Genomic DNA, 16694 nt, shown 5'->3' with positions numbered 1-16694 from the left:
CTACTTGTGCTTTTCTCCAAATTTGTAATGAGCATTTAAGTGTATGCTGTGTTTCAGATACAGTTCTACTCTGATGGCAAAAGCAAACTCAGAAGTGTATATCGTGCAGTAAGTTGATAACAAAAGTTCAGAAACAGAGGATTTAGGCAACTGTGATTGTGCAGGAGCCGACACATTATTTTGGGCACTCAGGAAGCTTGTCCACGACGCGAACAGGAATAATAGGGATTGACTCCCACCATTCTTTTAGACGTCTGTTGCCGCTTTGGTCGTTTGAGTTGTTTCCCAGGTACTTCATTGGCTTCGAGTTCATAATGAAGCCGTACAGCACACCTCCCATGACAATATACTTGAATGGAACAACTGCTAATACTATTGCTAACCCAGTCAATGCCACCATAACCGTGTCCGCATGCTGCAACCCATTAAATGAAACGAGGATTTAGAACAATTTGGAAATGCAACTAAGACTCCTCAATAATTGAAGACATCCAACAAATGTAGTAGGTAAACGAACTTCAGCTAACGACGAATAAGCAATATTGATTGAAAACGATATTTAATTGCTAAGCTGAAAGCATAGGTTATCAAAATGAGTACCTTGCGGGCCTTTGAAATTAATATCGACCATATCTTCAAAATCATAATGTTTGCTGCCTGCAACATCTCATGAATAGTTATCAAACTGTATTGAGCCGACACAATGCTCTCCACGGTGCTCTGATCTGAAGCAGTGCATACTACTATCTCATTGCATTTGTCTGTCAACCTTTTTTTTCTTGCCTGAAGCATCTTCACCACGATGGTGAGCAAACAAGCAGCTATAGCCTGGCCTACCCACTCCCTACATTGCCATTATATAGTTTACTAGTCATTTGCAAAGTTTACACATTAATAGGCCAAGTAATGAAGTGGTTCTTGATCAACATGCACTTTCAAAAAAATTTCCGTATATAAGAAAATTACGAGGGAGCACTGACTTACTTGTACACTATTAGTAGAGTTGTTGCAATCACAGTGAGGGTGGTTGCTGGTTTTTCCCATGAAACAACTTCTCGAATCCAGGGTAAAACACTTTTAAGTGGCTTTAGTAGCTCCTACATTATTAAATCAAACTTAACATCAATACTACAAAACCAAATAAAGTAAATAACAGTAACCTCTCTGAGACAGCTATACTTCCATACCATACAGCATGCCAAAGGTGCAGAGATTTTTTGGTACAAATTATAGGGTGCTATAGGAATTTCATAAAATTCAATTTCTTTGCTGTGTTTGATAAATGTCAAACAAGCTCTCAATACCATGATTTGTTGAGATGTCATTACTTATTCTGTCAATATAAAATCAGCAGCATAAACAACAATTTGGAAGTAAAAACATACCAAGAGAACAAGGATACTATCACTGATCCCTTCATCTTTCAGGCCCTCAGTGGTAGACTTAGCAATTTCAATTGCCTTTGCTTGCTCTTTAGATTGATTGATGGCAGTTTCCAGTGATGAACAGCTTTCATCACTTATATGTTTATGTTCCTCCAGTTCTTTTCCTTCTTTTACTTCTCCACTTGCGGCAATTGACAGGTTCATACATCTCAGAATTGAGCTAGCACTGGAAGGATGTCCACAATTAACTTTCTTCAGACTCTCAGCAAGCTCTTCTAGCACGTAGTCTCCCTTTGGCAACTCATCATACAAAGCAAAAATCAAGAATTTTGTGGGATCTGGAGGCAATATCCTCAGCATTTCTCTTGCTGCATGGAGTCTTATGATGCAAAGTATTGTCCTTGCATTCATCTCCCATGCTTGTATTGGACATTCCACCTTGAATTTTGACAGGAATTTGTGCATTAACATTATCTCCTTTGTGAGGGCCAGCCAATGATCACGCCTTGTCGAGCTAGTTATCTCTGGAAACTCCAGGACAATTCCCTCAGATCTAGAAAAGTGAAGGGCAAAAAACAATTGCATAACCACACTATGAAATATCCACGAGATTTGCTCATTTGACAGTGTAACTAACCAATATCTACAACCAAATTAGAAAAATCTAGCAGCATTAATATCTTTAGCTTAATAAAAGACAAACTTTAATAAACGAATCAGAATGCTTTCTGATGTCTGCCTTGTATGTTATGCATTTAAAATCTAGCTTATGGGATAACTACCAAGCATTTAACAATTTTTAAAATAAGAATAACGATGCTAATAGCTCCAGTAATTTCATATAAGTGCAACTATGCTTACTGTTCAGGGGACTCGACTACAATTGCCTTGTCAAAAAGCGGAGCACCCCATGGACCTGTGGCAGTTGGTTTAACAGATAGTTCAGCATCTTTTGAGAGGTCAATCTTTAGAGCATCTTCATATGTTATTACTCCCGAAGCCTCGAAGTAGAGCGCATAATTTGTCAGTGTGAGCCTACCTAGAGACAACAATTATGATTAGTAAAATCCAAGTAACAATTTCTACAGCAGTTAAAAAGATGTAAGACATCAAACTAAAGACATACCAGGCCAACTTGTTTTCCCAATATGGCGCACTACTCTCTGTGTGCTTGCAGTTCCCTCCACATGCAGTATAAATTCATCGTCAGCCAGCTCAACACCCTTTGGAGTTGCTTGTTTTTGCAAATGTTTTATGCATCTATGAAATCAAGATTTCCAAAAGAAAATGAAAAACGGCTGAAAGCACCCAAACAAGTCGAGCAGAGATATTGTTATCAATAAGTGGTAATAATGCTTCTGCATTTTCAGATATGGTTAGTGAGTTTGCAAATTCTAGAAATTGTTAAGAACAACTCATTTTGAGTGTTCCATGATAATTTGCATGTCACAAAACCAAACGGCACTTAAAGTTTCTGAGTGGTAAAATTGCTGCATGGAAGAATTGGAAGAATTACTTGTCCATCTCCTTTAGAAATATATCATATGCTGGAGAATGGAGCCGGTTTCCTGTTGGCGCTGTCAGAATTTCATATGTAAATCTCCCATTAATAACATCTGAAACTAGAGGAACTAAGGATCCCATCCATACAAATGCATCTTCTCCAACACTCGGTTCATTATTAACCTACCATCATATATATGGGCCAGAGGGTAAATTATCAAACCAAACAAATATAAAAATGAAGAGTAAAATATAATTGATGGCCAAATATAAAGCAAATCCAAGATCAATCGCAACATTTATATATCTAATTTGATCAGATCTCATAGAGTAGTTAGCAAAAATAACAATTAATCAATGTTCATGAAATCATATACGAGTTTCAGTGAAGGCTAATGCTTGGTCGGTACATTAGCACTCAAATGATCAGAAAGAGACGCTCTTACTAGAAGAGGCATGATGTCTGTATAGAAGAGAGGAATTTCATCATGATCTGAAGTGACTTTTACAGCCTTTCTATCCTCATTCTCCTTTCCCATGCACTCCTGCACAAGATCAAAATAGTAGTAACCACAGAGAGGAATAAAAATCTATTGCCCAATCATTAGAACAGATTCAGCAGATAAGTGAAAGAATTCATGCTTCTTTTAATTGGAGCGAAAACTGATGAGAACCAGAGAATGTATAATGAAAAAGAAATAGAAGAAGCAACTTGAAGAGAAGATAGGCACACCAAAATTGGGATAATATCATAATGATTTGGTGGACCATGAAATAAATATAGGATATGAGTATTATGATGATTGCTTACAGTATGAGACTCCTCATCGGCGGCACTAGGCATTTCCCAGGCAAGCATCATATCAAATGTGAGTCGACTAAATGATCCATCACTAATCTTTTCTTCTATGCTCTGGCACATGTTAGTAAGAGCCTTTATGCTGCAATATTCCACAAATTTCTTCGAATACTGTCCGATTTCAGGCTTCCATTCAGCTTCAAACCCCTCCACCAATGAATCCTCAGAAGCCTTTACTTGCCTGCAAGAATTTCAGGATGCACAAGTTAATGTGCTTTACTGCAACTATATGTTAATATCAAACCAAGTACTTGCCAAATGCTTTCCTTTATTGACCAATCCAATAATGTGTCCAACTAATTTAGAAAAAAAAAAAAATTCCAATAACATGGTAACGGACAGACTTATTATAATCCTAAAACTATGATATAACTAAGCCTCTTGAAATTAAATACAGAAAAGTACATAATGTATGTGGATTCTACTGACACAATAATTTTGCAACCCAGAATAGAACTATTGCACATAACCACTTTAGTAGAAACTAGAAAGGGCTACAAAAGGCTGCTGGCCATCTAAAGGCTAGTAATAAAAAATTGAGTGCCAACTTCTTGAATAAATGGAATAAGCGAACGCGCCTTATGTTAAAGCCCATTTATGTCAAAGAATTAATGCTCCAGTTTTGAAGCATGCACTCAAATAATCTCAATCGACCAAATTCATTGAGTGGTCTACGATGGAATGAATTCCTCCAAAAGAATTAAGTCTGCTAACAACATAATTCTCATAAATATTTCAATCTCCTATTGAAATTAAGTCTCGAAGAACAGGTATAAAACCGACCCTCCCATTGTAACCTCTGCACTGCATTTGGCAGTAATACATAAAACAGTTTTTAGAGGCACTTACATTACATAAAGTGCTTCCCAAAAGTGCTTTTGTGTGAAAAGTTGCCAAACAAAAACACACTCGAAACCACCTTACAGTCAGCTAAATGCACACAAATTAACTGGATCAAGGCAAATTCATTAATTTACTCTCTCTTTTTTTTTCTTTTTTTGCATTGTCTTTGTGTGTCATCTCAATTACCATTAATTATATTTAAATGCACATCAAATAATGTGTGCAACAGATATTTATACAAAACCTACTACGTTCTACATACATTCGTATATATAAAGAAAACAAAGTGATCGGGGAGAAAAAGAAAAGGAGAGAGAGAGAGAGAGAGAGATACGTACAGTGCACATCTGTGAACGACGTCGTTGGCAATGCAGGACAAATGCTTCCTGTTGTTCTTAGTATCCATCGTATTATATATGTAATGATTGTTTCTTTCTTCCAAGTGACAATATTGGTTTCTTAATTTTTCCTTCACTGTCTCTTTGCTTGCATTGATGAGTGTTGTGTTGAAACGCCCTTAACAAGGAGAGAGGGGGGCTTTAACTTTTAAAGATGTGTTAATCGGCGGAACTGCCACGTAAGGGTGGCCATGCAATGCAAATTACACCTGGTGTATGCTCAATGCCTTTGTTATATATATTACTCCACGCTTTCTTTCCTTTGGATTTTGTCACGAATTTTAATTAGGTTATATGTTTATTGATGAACTTTTTATATGTGGACAATGGACACCGTTATTGTATGAGGACAAAAGTTACGGTTGTAATAAAAATTTGTAAAAATCCTTAAAAGTGATGTTATTTATAAGGCTAGTGATATGTTACGTTAAACGTAACATACACGCACTCACAGCAACAGTTCTAATGATGGGACTTGTTACTGTTGTTGTGAGTGTGTGTACGTTACGTTTAATGTAACATAGAGTGATCCTATTTATAATCAGGCATGGAAAAATAAAAAGCATATGAAGAGAGTCCTCCGTCGATAGAGTACATCACTGCACGATATACGTTGCAAAAAAGACTCTTAAATTGTTAGTCTCACGTTATTTTTATTTAATTCAGAGTGCAGAAGGACTTTCATATATGGACTGCTTTTATAAAATCTATTTATAATATTGTAAATATTTATCCTATACTTTAATGAAGTACGAAAAGTAGGGAGGGTGAATCTTAATGGAGACTATAGTAAGCCATGGCTCCCGTAAAAATTTTAATTTTTTTTAAATATATATAATATCCCCTAAATTAAAATAGATATTCAAAAATATGTCTAAACGATATATACATTATTCACACCGACCCCTGTAACCAAAGCTTTTAGCTTTCGCCTCTGCTTACTTGATATCTCTTTGTATATGAGTTAGCTTCATGCCTGGAATTAAAAATTAGGATTAAAATTACTTTTATCATTGTTTTAACAACGAGTTTGAAATGCTTGTTTTCCATTTCCGCAGATGGCTTTGAAATGCATGTTTGAAAGGTATAGCATTCCGATCTTCTGGATTCGCAGTTAACTATTGACCTTGCTAGGAGCTCTATCGTTTATTAGTTTTGCAAAATGTAATCTAAACTAAAGATTAAAAAGAACATAACTCGAGTTTTATGGATGACATGTTGTCCGTACAAGAACTGCAATTCATATACACTGCATGTAGGGATGGCAAAACCCTGGGCTGGGTCGGGGTATCGTAATGACCGGACCCGACCCGGATGCATAGATGCCTGGGTCGGATTGTGCCGGGTTTTAATTTGGGTACCCAGATTTTATATTTTTTAATATTATATATGTATATATTTTTTATTTTTTGGTAATTTTATAAGTTTTAAATTTATTTTAATGAAATTTGACATGAAAATATAAACTTTAAGTGTCTAAAACTTTATATATATGTACTAAATGAGTCAAATAAATATAAATATTTAAAATAATATATATTTTATAATATTTTCTTAATAAAACTCGGGTTCCGAATTTATCAAATGATGCCCAAGACCGGGCCGGATAAAACATCCGGGTGCGAACCGAATCCAGACCGGACAGATATTTTTACCACCCCTAACTGTATGCTTGCGGGCAAAAAGCCGACAGGTCATACGTGGATGGATGCTAGACAGACGCAGAGATAAACAGTTTATGACCGAGTCCTGAAGATGTACGCAGCAGCGTCATCTACTCAGATAAAGTATAATTCTACATATGCCAGATAAATGTTAAACAAATTATAATCAATATTAATCAAGACAAAACAATCGTAATGCCAAAATAAAATATGACAAATGGAACATATGTATTGCTTATAATATACATACTAACGACTTCAGAATTGAGGTATATAACAATTTAGAAGCTTCCGAATTTTTTCAAACAAAACATAAGGCTGCCACAGTGACTGGCACTGTACTCCTTTCAGTTTCTACAAATCCAAAAGACTATTTAATTCGAACATACACTTAAACCACTTTTTTTTTTTTTAATTTAAACATAATTTTAGTTCTTTTGCTCATCATCAAATAAATAATCTGAAAAATCATCAGCTGGCTTAGGATCTAGGAATTTCAGCACAACACTTGAAGATGATCTCCGAAACTTCATTATCCTTGAGATAATCTTCCCTTGATTCTTAACATCTGCCACCCATCTAATACTCATTCTCTGCAATACATGTCCATTCCTTAGAAGAAACCTCACAATTTCAAGTTGATTCATATCACCGCTAAAATGTTTTATTTCAACTGTCTTGAGATGATTTGTCAAACATGAAATAGCAGCCTTGTTCGGTGTTTTCCTATAAGCATTATATCCACGCCGATGCTGCCAAGAGAAAACAGACCGAAATGCAGTCAAGGAATCAAATCAAAAGGAGAATTCATTTTTAAGCAAAGAATAGAGTAAGATGAATTAGAAAAAGCTATATCATTTTCACAAACTAAACAAATACTAAACTTTGCTCTTTTACAAAACTTGCACAAACCTCAGAAGAACACAACCGATTGATTGACTCTAAATTCAACCATCTGCTCAACAAGCAATAGCATGGGAACAACCAAGAGGCCACAAGATTAACATTTACTTTAAGCTCTAAGCGGTAAACATAATATATCACAAATACTTTCAGGTTTCAACTCTATTGCGATAATTTAAGCAAAGCCCAGTTGCACTTTAACAAAATTAAAATTTTAGCACATAAATGGGAGATATGATTTTTAAAAAAAATGGATAGAAGCGACGGTATCTAACAAATGGAATAGTTTTTGGTGTTAAGATTACCTTAGGAGAATATATTGCAAGAGCTTCTAGATTTGGAGAGCAGTTGAGCAACCTAAGCATTGATGGCATGAGACATACACCCGGACCTGCAGAAAGTATTAAGGACTTCAAATTATTGAATGAAGTGGAAAAAAATGCTGGTTCTTCGTGAGCAGGATCAGGATCAAGAACCTGGAGGAACAATGGCAAAAAGAAAGAGAATACATTAGTCAAGTTAAGTGCAATAATCACACAAAAAATCTAACAAACGATAATATACATAAACTCAAGTCACCAATGAGTTCTAGTCTTTGACATCAATAACAATTGATTACTCAGATAAATGAGACTTCATACAATGTCACAATGACTTATACACAGTCTAAAGAACAAATTAGCATTTAGGAAGGTTCCATAATCAATAGAATTCTTATTTTACCAAACAAAGAAAGTAGATTCAGTTTACTTAAGCTTCATTTCTAATGTCAAAATAAAAAAGTGTAGACAAGTTCTGGCAGAATCATGATTTGGTGCAATGAATGTATTTGAAATCATACCTCGAGAAGAATGGCTTCTGATAATTTCAAAACTTTAACTTCACGAAAGTCATTGAAGATTGTAGATAAAACATGACATCTTTCGTTCTCCATGTCATCCTCGTTATAATCATCCAGGTCAATGAATGCATTTTGCAAGGAGTTTAAGCTCTCAAAAGCAAAGTGAGGTAACCATGGAGCTAAAGCTATATAATTAAAAGACACAAGATTTGGACAAGCAATCTTAAGCTTGTAGTTGCCAGCATCATCATTGCCAGCATCATCATTGCCAGCATTATCATTGCCAACAATGGATTCCAGAGCCAAATTCTTCAAATTAGTGGAAGAAATGTCAAGAACCTTCAATTCAGGAAAAACACATGACAACATACACAAATTCTCAAGCAGGGGAAGATTTGAAATAAATTCAGGAAACAAATTATCATCCAACGCAACACTTTGTAAATCAAGAGACTTGAGCCCAATAAAACCAGCAGCAGTAGGCAGCTTTAAAAAACATCGGTGAACATGAAAGCTCAAACTCAACTTCAGTTCCACCAATGAATCACAAGTTACAAGACTATGTGGCAAGTCAAACTCAAATGGGTATAGTGAAGCTATAGCCAGATCAAGCACTTGCACGTTTCGACGTGCCATAGCAGAAACCCATCTGTAAATCGTTCTATCGTTATCGTAACTTGCTAAATAATCCCAGCAGCAAAGACGAAATCTTTGAATATTAACAGACCCATTTTGAGAAAATATTACCCAGTTGACAAAATCTTTGAACTTATCATTGATTTTCCTACGAGACCATCTACTTTCCGGGTCTGACCAAATTGTGTGATAGTCGAAGTTCAAATAAGGAACGGAAAGCCACAAGTACCTCCATCTTCGCGAAACAGTGCTTGCTCTAACAACATCAACTGTTTCCATGAACGAGAATATGTGATAAATGATGTGCTCCGGAAGATTGCTAAGTCTATCACCATCTCCTTTACCGCATGTCAGTCTTGGAATTTTAGGGGTTTTAGCACAGTCCACCATCGAATCGGATTTGGCGGTTTGGGTTCCGGTCAGGTTTTTTGTTTGAGACTTGAGACGGTGAGAGACTGATTTGGGGGGTTTAAATGGATCTGTAAATTTAGTACTGAGTTTAAAACTAGGATGCCATAGCGGTTAACCGGAAAAATCTATATGGGCTTTGCGTGGATTCACACTAAATCCCCGTAAGGAACTCATATGCCCACCTCTTTTGCAACTGAGAAAGTGTGTGATCAGGAAATTCTACAGTACATTATACAGTAAGGTCCAGAGGTTCTATATTACGTTTTAACGTGGAACACCGACTAATAATAATTAGATACATGGCATTATACGTTGAAAAATTTTTAAAATTTCTCTTTCTATTATCCTTCCAAAATTTAGAATTTCAAAAAATTAGAGATAATAAATACTACTCTCTTCTGAGAAATTGTACAATACATCAAAAATAAAATGTCAGTCATACAATAAGTAAATGATTTTATAACATATGTATATTTATTTTGAAATATCACCATACAAGTGTTAGTTATATTAAGGTTAATTACATATATCATGCATACATCAATGAGTTATATTACTTATGATGTATTATAGAATTTCTTCTCTCTTTATTATCTCATTCAAATTATATTTTTCTCTCTCTCCAATCTTCATCTCTAATTAGGGATGGCAAAACGTCGGGTCGGGCTCGGGTTTGGCCAAACCCGACCCGACCCGATCAACAAAAAATTAAAACCCGACCCTAAAAAAGCCCTACCTCTTTATAGTTAGGGTCGGGTCGAGCCCGACCCTATCGAAACCATTTCCCACCCCACAATTCAACTGTGTGCATTGATCGTTGGCTGGCAGGCGGATGCGGCAGGACGGCGACAAAGGGCGGCTGGTTCAAGTTCATGTCGCAGCGTCGCAGACGGTCACGATGGCTGATTGGTGAGACATGCGACGACGAGACGACGGCTGATTGGCTGGCGTGCGGCGGACGGTCACGATGTTGGCTGATAGGACGGCAGCAGGCTGGGTGGCTGGCTTAGGGTTTTTGTGAATTTGTGTAAGTGTATTTTGTGTGTGTGATTTACGATTTAGAGAGAGTGAACTGTCATGTGTTGTGTGCGTGTGTTAGTTTTTTTTTTTTTAAATAGGGTCGGGTCGGGTTGGTTTTAAGTCCGACCCTGACCCTAAATTTGTTCGGGCCTTAAAATTTTGACCCGAACCCGACCCGAAATCAAAAAATTCAGGCCAAAGTCTTAAAAATTAGGATCGGATCAATCAGACTAAAAATAGAGTCGGGCTAAATTGTCAAGCCTATCTCTAATCTATCTACTGTCAGTTTTTAAATTACTTTTGACGGTTTAATTAAAGATTTTTTAAATTACTTTTGACAGTTTAATTAAAGATTGTAGCAAGTTCGTAATTTAAATCATACCAATGCAGAAACCACACTAATATTGCAAAAGAAACCTCCTCAAATTAATCTATAAATGCTTATTAAAATAAAATTTTTCATTATGCCAATAAATAGTAGGCCAACTGAAAAGTAAATGAATAAAACTTGAGGACAGCCACTACATCGAAAAATATGAAGGAAAAAAATAAACGGCAGCCACTCATGCTTCAAAAATCATCTTCTTCGCCAGCAAAACACATCTTTTTCTTCATTGGTAGTCGCAGCAATCATGTTAGCTTTGGGTAAAAAAGGCTGCCAAAATCATTTCATCGACAAAAACCTTCTTCTTATTCTTCAATAGATTTAAAAAATGCTAGCAACTTGATTGGAGAGAGAGAGAAAAAAATAATAATTAGAATTAGATAACAAAGAGAGCAAGCAACATTTATTCTCTAATTTTTTGAAATTCTAAATTTGGAGGGATAATGAAAAGAGGGAATTTAAAATTTCTCTAGCATCTATTGTCATGTGTCTAATTATTATTAATCGAAGGCTTCGTATTAAATTGTGACGTAGAACTTCCGATATATTATAAAATTTCTCAAGTTGATTGATAGCATGAAACAAAAGTTGGTGTTTAATGCTTGAGTTTTTTCATTCTCGTATAATTTAAAAAACAAATAAGTGGTATGTATATTATGTCAAAACTTATATGAATATATATATATAATGATTTTTTAAAGCTAAATGTACAAAAAATAATAATTATAATTTTTAGTCACGATTTAGTTAAGTAATACACTTTTTTTTCTTATGAATAAGGTTAAGAATTTAAGTCTCTCAATACGTGAAAATAATTTCTTTTTTCCTTCTTTAGATTTTTTTAGGCTAGATTTGACTACGTTAAGATAAATCATTGTGATGTTTAAAGAAAGTCTTAGTTATGTTAAGATAGATCACTTTGATGCCTAAGGCAGGTCTTGACATATCTAAATTAAGGCAGATCCCTACACAATATTGAAATTTAAGTTGGATTTCAATTTTGATCTGTTGAGGTGTTATTAGGCTAGACTCAAGAATTGGTCTGGGCTTCAAAGTCCCGATAGGTCTACATTGTAGTAAATATTATTTTTTTTAATATATTACCGTTTGAACGATATACTTATAACCAAAATTCTTTTGAGACTCAATTTAATTCTAATGCGGCACGATTCAGAAATTTGTCCTTAATTTCGAAGAGTATATGTACTCTGCCTACAAACCGGTGGATGGAAAAGAATATTCCCTTCTTGTAAGAGAACGAGGGGTCCCCAAAAGGGCCAAAATGTAATAGCCCACGGGCGGGGCAATATAATACTGAAAAAAAAAATCATTTAAAAAAAAAAACCTAGTTCCTGGTTTGTTGGACCACTGTTGACCAAATCGACGTGTTGGCTTGCCCGAGATTATCACTTTCAATTTCTTCGAGTAAGCACACTCTACCCAGTAAACAGCAGAGTCACTCTCACTCCCAGACAGTTACACTTCTGTTCATCAATCGACCCACCGTTTTCAATCATCCACCAGAATGAGGTAATCTTTCTGATTCTCTCTTGTAACCTTATTTTTCTTCTCCAATATTAATCAATATTGTTGTTAAATGTCTCTAATTATTAGTTCAAAATTGTCACAATAAAAAATAATAATATTATTATTATTATTATTTCTTTTATGTTCAGTCGCCATCCGGAGGTTCTTTGGGCTCAGCGCTCCGATAAAGTATACCTTACCATTTCATTACCCGATGCGAAAGACATTTCTGTGAAATGCGAGCCTCAGGGGATTTTTGGCTTCTCGGCCGTCGGAGTCCAAGGCGAGCTTTACGACTTCAGCTTGGAACTTTTTGGCAAAATTTTACCTGAGGTCAATTCGGTTCTTGAAATTGCTCCAATTTATCATTGCATGTCTAAATACCCTGTGAAATGAAACTATGAAAGACATTTAGTATACCAAACATATTGTTAAATTTTTGCTTTCTGCATTTGATTTATGTATGTTTGGGATTGAGGCTTGATCTGCAGTTGTTGTGAAATCAAATCACTAGCTTAAGGCCTTTGGTATTGTGTTGTTCTGGCTTAAGAAGACACGGCTATTGTGGAGTGAAAGCTCTTTGATATGAATTGGAAGTTGATAGTGTTTGGTAAATATTACTTATAATAATAATTTTGACAACAATGTTAAAGGTAGTATAGGTTTTTCATTGTAAAATTTTAGGGTAAATTCGCTTTAAATGTTGTGGCTTAAAGCCACTACTGATAAATAGCTGTACCAAACGAGAGACTTAGTGTGTGGGTGGGTGGTAGATATTAGGTGCAGAGTAAAAGTGGGTGTTTGCCAAACATTTTAGCTCCAAAAGCATAACAATTACAAACATTTTAGTCTTTGTTGAAGCAAAAGCTTTATATTAAAGTTAGCTGTTGCATAATCAATCTCATAACATGGATGTGGATATACCTAGGCTATTTATCCTGTTCTCTCACTCGAGTCAAGAGCGGCTAAATATACCTCTTTTGTAATGCTTTGAGTTTTGTTGCTGGTGGTGCAGAAATGTAAGACTAAAGTTGGCTTAAGGAACATAATATGCTCGGTCCAAAAAGAAGAGAAAGGTTGGTGGAAAAGGCTACTCAAGTCAGAAGAGAAACCAGCACCTTACATTAAGGTTGATTGGAACAAATGGTGCGATGAAGATGATGAGGGATCAAATTGTAAGTTCATTATTCGATGTTCTCATGAAGTTTAGAAGCAGATTGTTTTTTTATATATGTACTATGTATGAATCCAGCACAATCTTGTGTGTTTTCGGAAATGTTGACATGGTAGCCTATACATTTGAAGCTAATTACAAGTTTATTGCATCACTACGTGTTGATCCAAAGTATGAAGAATATCAACCTGATTTCTTATCCTTCTGCACTCACTTCTTTCGATATTTTAGTGGTATTCATGCTTCTTGATCTCTCTTGGATCTCAAAATTTGTATCTGGCATAATATCATGGCTTATATTGCTTGTTAGCTGCAGCCCATGCTATATATTAGTTGCCATATGATCTTGATTTCTCATTTTGTGTCTATTTAATTTTTGATTTTCTATTATCTCATTTTCTTTTTACCAGAATTAGGATCTCGATAATCTGGCGGACAAAATCAATGGTTTTTTCCTGCAGTTAGTTAAACCTATAGAACTACTTAGATTAATGTTTTCTAGCTGTATTGTTTTCTGGTAACTTGTTTTTATAGGTACCTCTCATTCTAAGTGCATGTAGATTCAATAAATGAATAAATGTGTGTATAACCTAATCAAACCTAGTAATCTGATGAAGTTATGTCAAAGAATGAATTGCTGTATCCATTGGAAATTAATATCATATGTATAGATTTTACATTTTGTGATTGTTTCTTGTATCCGTATCTAAAACCACGTCCTTAGTATGTCTTTGTCTTTAAAGGTGGCCATGTTAGATAAACTGTTTCCATGTCAAATACTTGTGCCTATTTCTGGAGAAAAGAAGCTGTTGGGAGAGAAGAGAATTTATGCAGTTCTGGTTTGTTTCTACGGATGAATGACAGATTCACAAATTTCCATTTACTACCTAGCTAACCGGCGAGTAAAATTGGTTTTGGTCTTGTTATTGGAGGGGGAAGAGTTGATAGAATAGGTTTCAATACTGTAGTGGGAGTTGGCAGGAAGGGAAAAATGAGACATGAGAGAAAATGGTGCCAGAGGGAGGGAGAGATCAGTGACCTGCTTTTTAAGCCACAGACTGTTGTAGATGGTGAGCAGTATCAGGATATCTAGATTGAAGAAGGATATTTCTTTTTTCTTGCCTCGTGGTATTTCCCTAAATCCTCTGGAAGGTTGTTAATTCTCTTCTTACTTCCGTAAAAGATGTGAGCTTAACCCCTTTAAATTACCTAATTATAGAAGGATGTCAGTGGATTGCTTGTGCTTCAGATCCAATGAGAACATTTATTTCTTTCTTTCTTTTTGGGGTGCGTGTTCAGAGAATGTGAGCTTTTCCATTTCTTGGTTAGTTATTATCCTTTATTTATTTTGCTTTACTTATGGGTAGTGAAGTTTCTGTTTGTTTATTGTAATCACACTGCAAATATCAGTCTTCCTTATAGTGGCTAAAAGTTTATCTCTAATTTTGGCTTCTTATTGACTTTGAGATAATTTATTATTGTGTATTCGGATGCATATCATGTGTGCATGTGCGCTATATCTACTAGGGATTCCTCTAGCTTATATTAGTGAATTTAGTTGATGTCATTCCGTATTCTAATTTTCAAAACTTGGTCACTGGATATGAAAATCTTTGTCATTACGAGATCTTTCGAAATTCAAAAATTAAAAATTTTAGAGTAAGACTTCCACTGGTTCTAACCAAACATTTTGTGGTCTTTACAGCTGATTTGGCTTCCAATGACGATGATGCTGAGGTAATTTTTTCTTCCTGTTTCTTCTTACCAATATAGACTGAAATTTTTGTGGAGAGAGCATTAATTTTGCACGTTTTTTATTGTTGCTCAATCATTTAACTTGAATCATATTCTTTTTTCAGCATGTTGGCCAAAATGATGAAAGCAGTGATGATGAAGGAATGCTCTGTAAGTTTTTAAGCTTCATCTCTTCTGTCTGTCTGTGGAACTTTAACCTTGAATTCAATCCGAAACTATGTGCTTCCATTTAAATTATACATCATATATTTTTCACTTACCATCGGTGAAACCCTTAGTATCTTCATAGTCGTGTGCATAAGCCTGCAAGTGTTCGCGATTAACTGTTCATGGTATGAGGTTCATCCATCTATATGGGATTTGTTTTTACCTACTTGGTCTATAAAAGAATTTTGAGTTCACCTAGCCAAAACCATAACCTCATTAAGCTTTTGTCTCTTCCACAATCCAATTCGATTGTTTGTTGGAGGAATTGTCCATTGCATTCAAAGTTGTTTTCAGCTTGCATATTCTGAACAACTGTAAATGACTCTGTTACTTTCTATTCTGTGCCTATGCCAAAAGCTCCCATTTTCTATTTCTCAAAGAAATTTAATCTTTTGGCTGTTACCTTTTTTTTTTTTTTTGGCTCTCTTTCTTTTATCTGATTACGTGCTTTACACATTGCAGACCTCCCCGATTTGGAGAAGTTATGAGGGAACCAGTACTAATAAGTAGAATAACATGGAAGATGAATTTATGCTGCCATGCTTTCTCATTGTTAGGTACACCGTACACGATGGAAATTTCACTCCACATAATGGAGGATTCGATATGTATATATCAGATCTTATTTGTGCTCAGAGAGCATAGGCTGAGCTTTGATTTTCAGAATTGGCTATTGCACGCTTGGCTTGTAACCCTGGATTACTAAATAGATTTAAATATATATGGTTTGTTACTTTCGATCTATCTGACAGATTTAGAATTGAACTTTATTATGATCCCTCAATTATTAAGGATTTTTTTTAGGGTGCTCTATAATAGCAAGCATTTTTCTGTGAAGCACTTATCAAGTAATTCTTCCAAAAGGTAAAAACATGCAAATGTTTTCTATTTTTGATCCCAAATTTAGTTTTGGAAATATTAGATCACCTTGTTTAATATATAAACTCTCTTTAACAATATAACTTTCCAGCCAAAGCTAATAGGATTCATTATAAAGCTTCAAAGCTGCAAAACTACAAGGGAGGCGCGTGATGTTATTAAACCAAGTTATAAAATATATCTACTCTCTTAATTTAGCCATAATTTTATTACTTCGGAATTAAAAAAGAATGCTACTTTATTCTTTATTAATATAAAATAATATACAATCAGAACTTCTATAAATTAATACTCGATAAATTAA

The 16694-nt window shown here is 35.2% G+C and overlaps 3 protein-coding genes across 3 annotated transcripts; 1 reads left to right on the top strand and 2 right to left on the bottom strand.

Moving 5' to 3' along the window:
* Positions 1-144: 144 nt before the first annotated feature.
* Positions 145-4996, bottom strand: LOC18047197. Its single transcript, XM_024187542.1, has 10 exons — positions 4929-4996; positions 3700-3928; positions 3299-3433; positions 2902-3071; positions 2512-2645; positions 2247-2424; positions 1386-1938; positions 985-1097; positions 601-844; positions 145-415 (listed from the first exon to the last, which is right to left on the bottom strand). Exons 1-10 carry the CDS (start codon positions 4994-4996, stop codon positions 176-178), a joined length of 2064 nt encoding a protein of 687 aa, XP_024043310.1. The 3' UTR covers positions 145-175.
* Positions 4997-6924: 1928 nt separating this feature from the next.
* LOC18047196 (F-box/FBD/LRR-repeat protein At5g53840) lies at positions 6925-9679 on the bottom strand. The gene is made up of 3 exons (XM_006443417.2): positions 8397-9679; positions 7861-8031; positions 6925-7404 (listed from the first exon to the last, which is right to left on the bottom strand). Exons 1-3 carry the CDS (start codon positions 9420-9422, stop codon positions 7081-7083), a joined length of 1521 nt encoding a protein of 506 aa, XP_006443480.1. The 5' UTR covers positions 9423-9679; the 3' UTR covers positions 6925-7080.
* Positions 9680-12189: 2510 nt separating this feature from the next.
* LOC18047195 (uncharacterized protein At3g03773) lies at positions 12190-16246 on the top strand. Its single transcript, XM_006443415.2, has 6 exons — positions 12190-12378; positions 12525-12708; positions 13391-13550; positions 15255-15286; positions 15409-15454; positions 15974-16246. The coding sequence occupies exons 1-6, from the start codon at positions 12374-12376 to the stop codon at positions 15997-15999; spliced, it is 453 nt and encodes a 150-aa protein (XP_006443478.1). The 5' UTR covers positions 12190-12373; the 3' UTR covers positions 16000-16246.
* Positions 16247-16694: the final 448 nt, after the last annotated feature.

Source organism: Citrus clementina, unplaced genomic scaffold, assembly GCF_000493195.1.
Source record: "Citrus clementina cultivar Clemenules unplaced genomic scaffold, Citrus_clementina_v1.0 scaffold_3, whole genome shotgun sequence".
Taxonomy (NCBI): Eukaryota; Viridiplantae; Streptophyta; class Magnoliopsida; order Sapindales; family Rutaceae; genus Citrus; species Citrus x clementina.
Note: the sequence above shows the minus strand (reverse complement) of the source record. Positions and strands in the feature narration are given on the sequence as shown.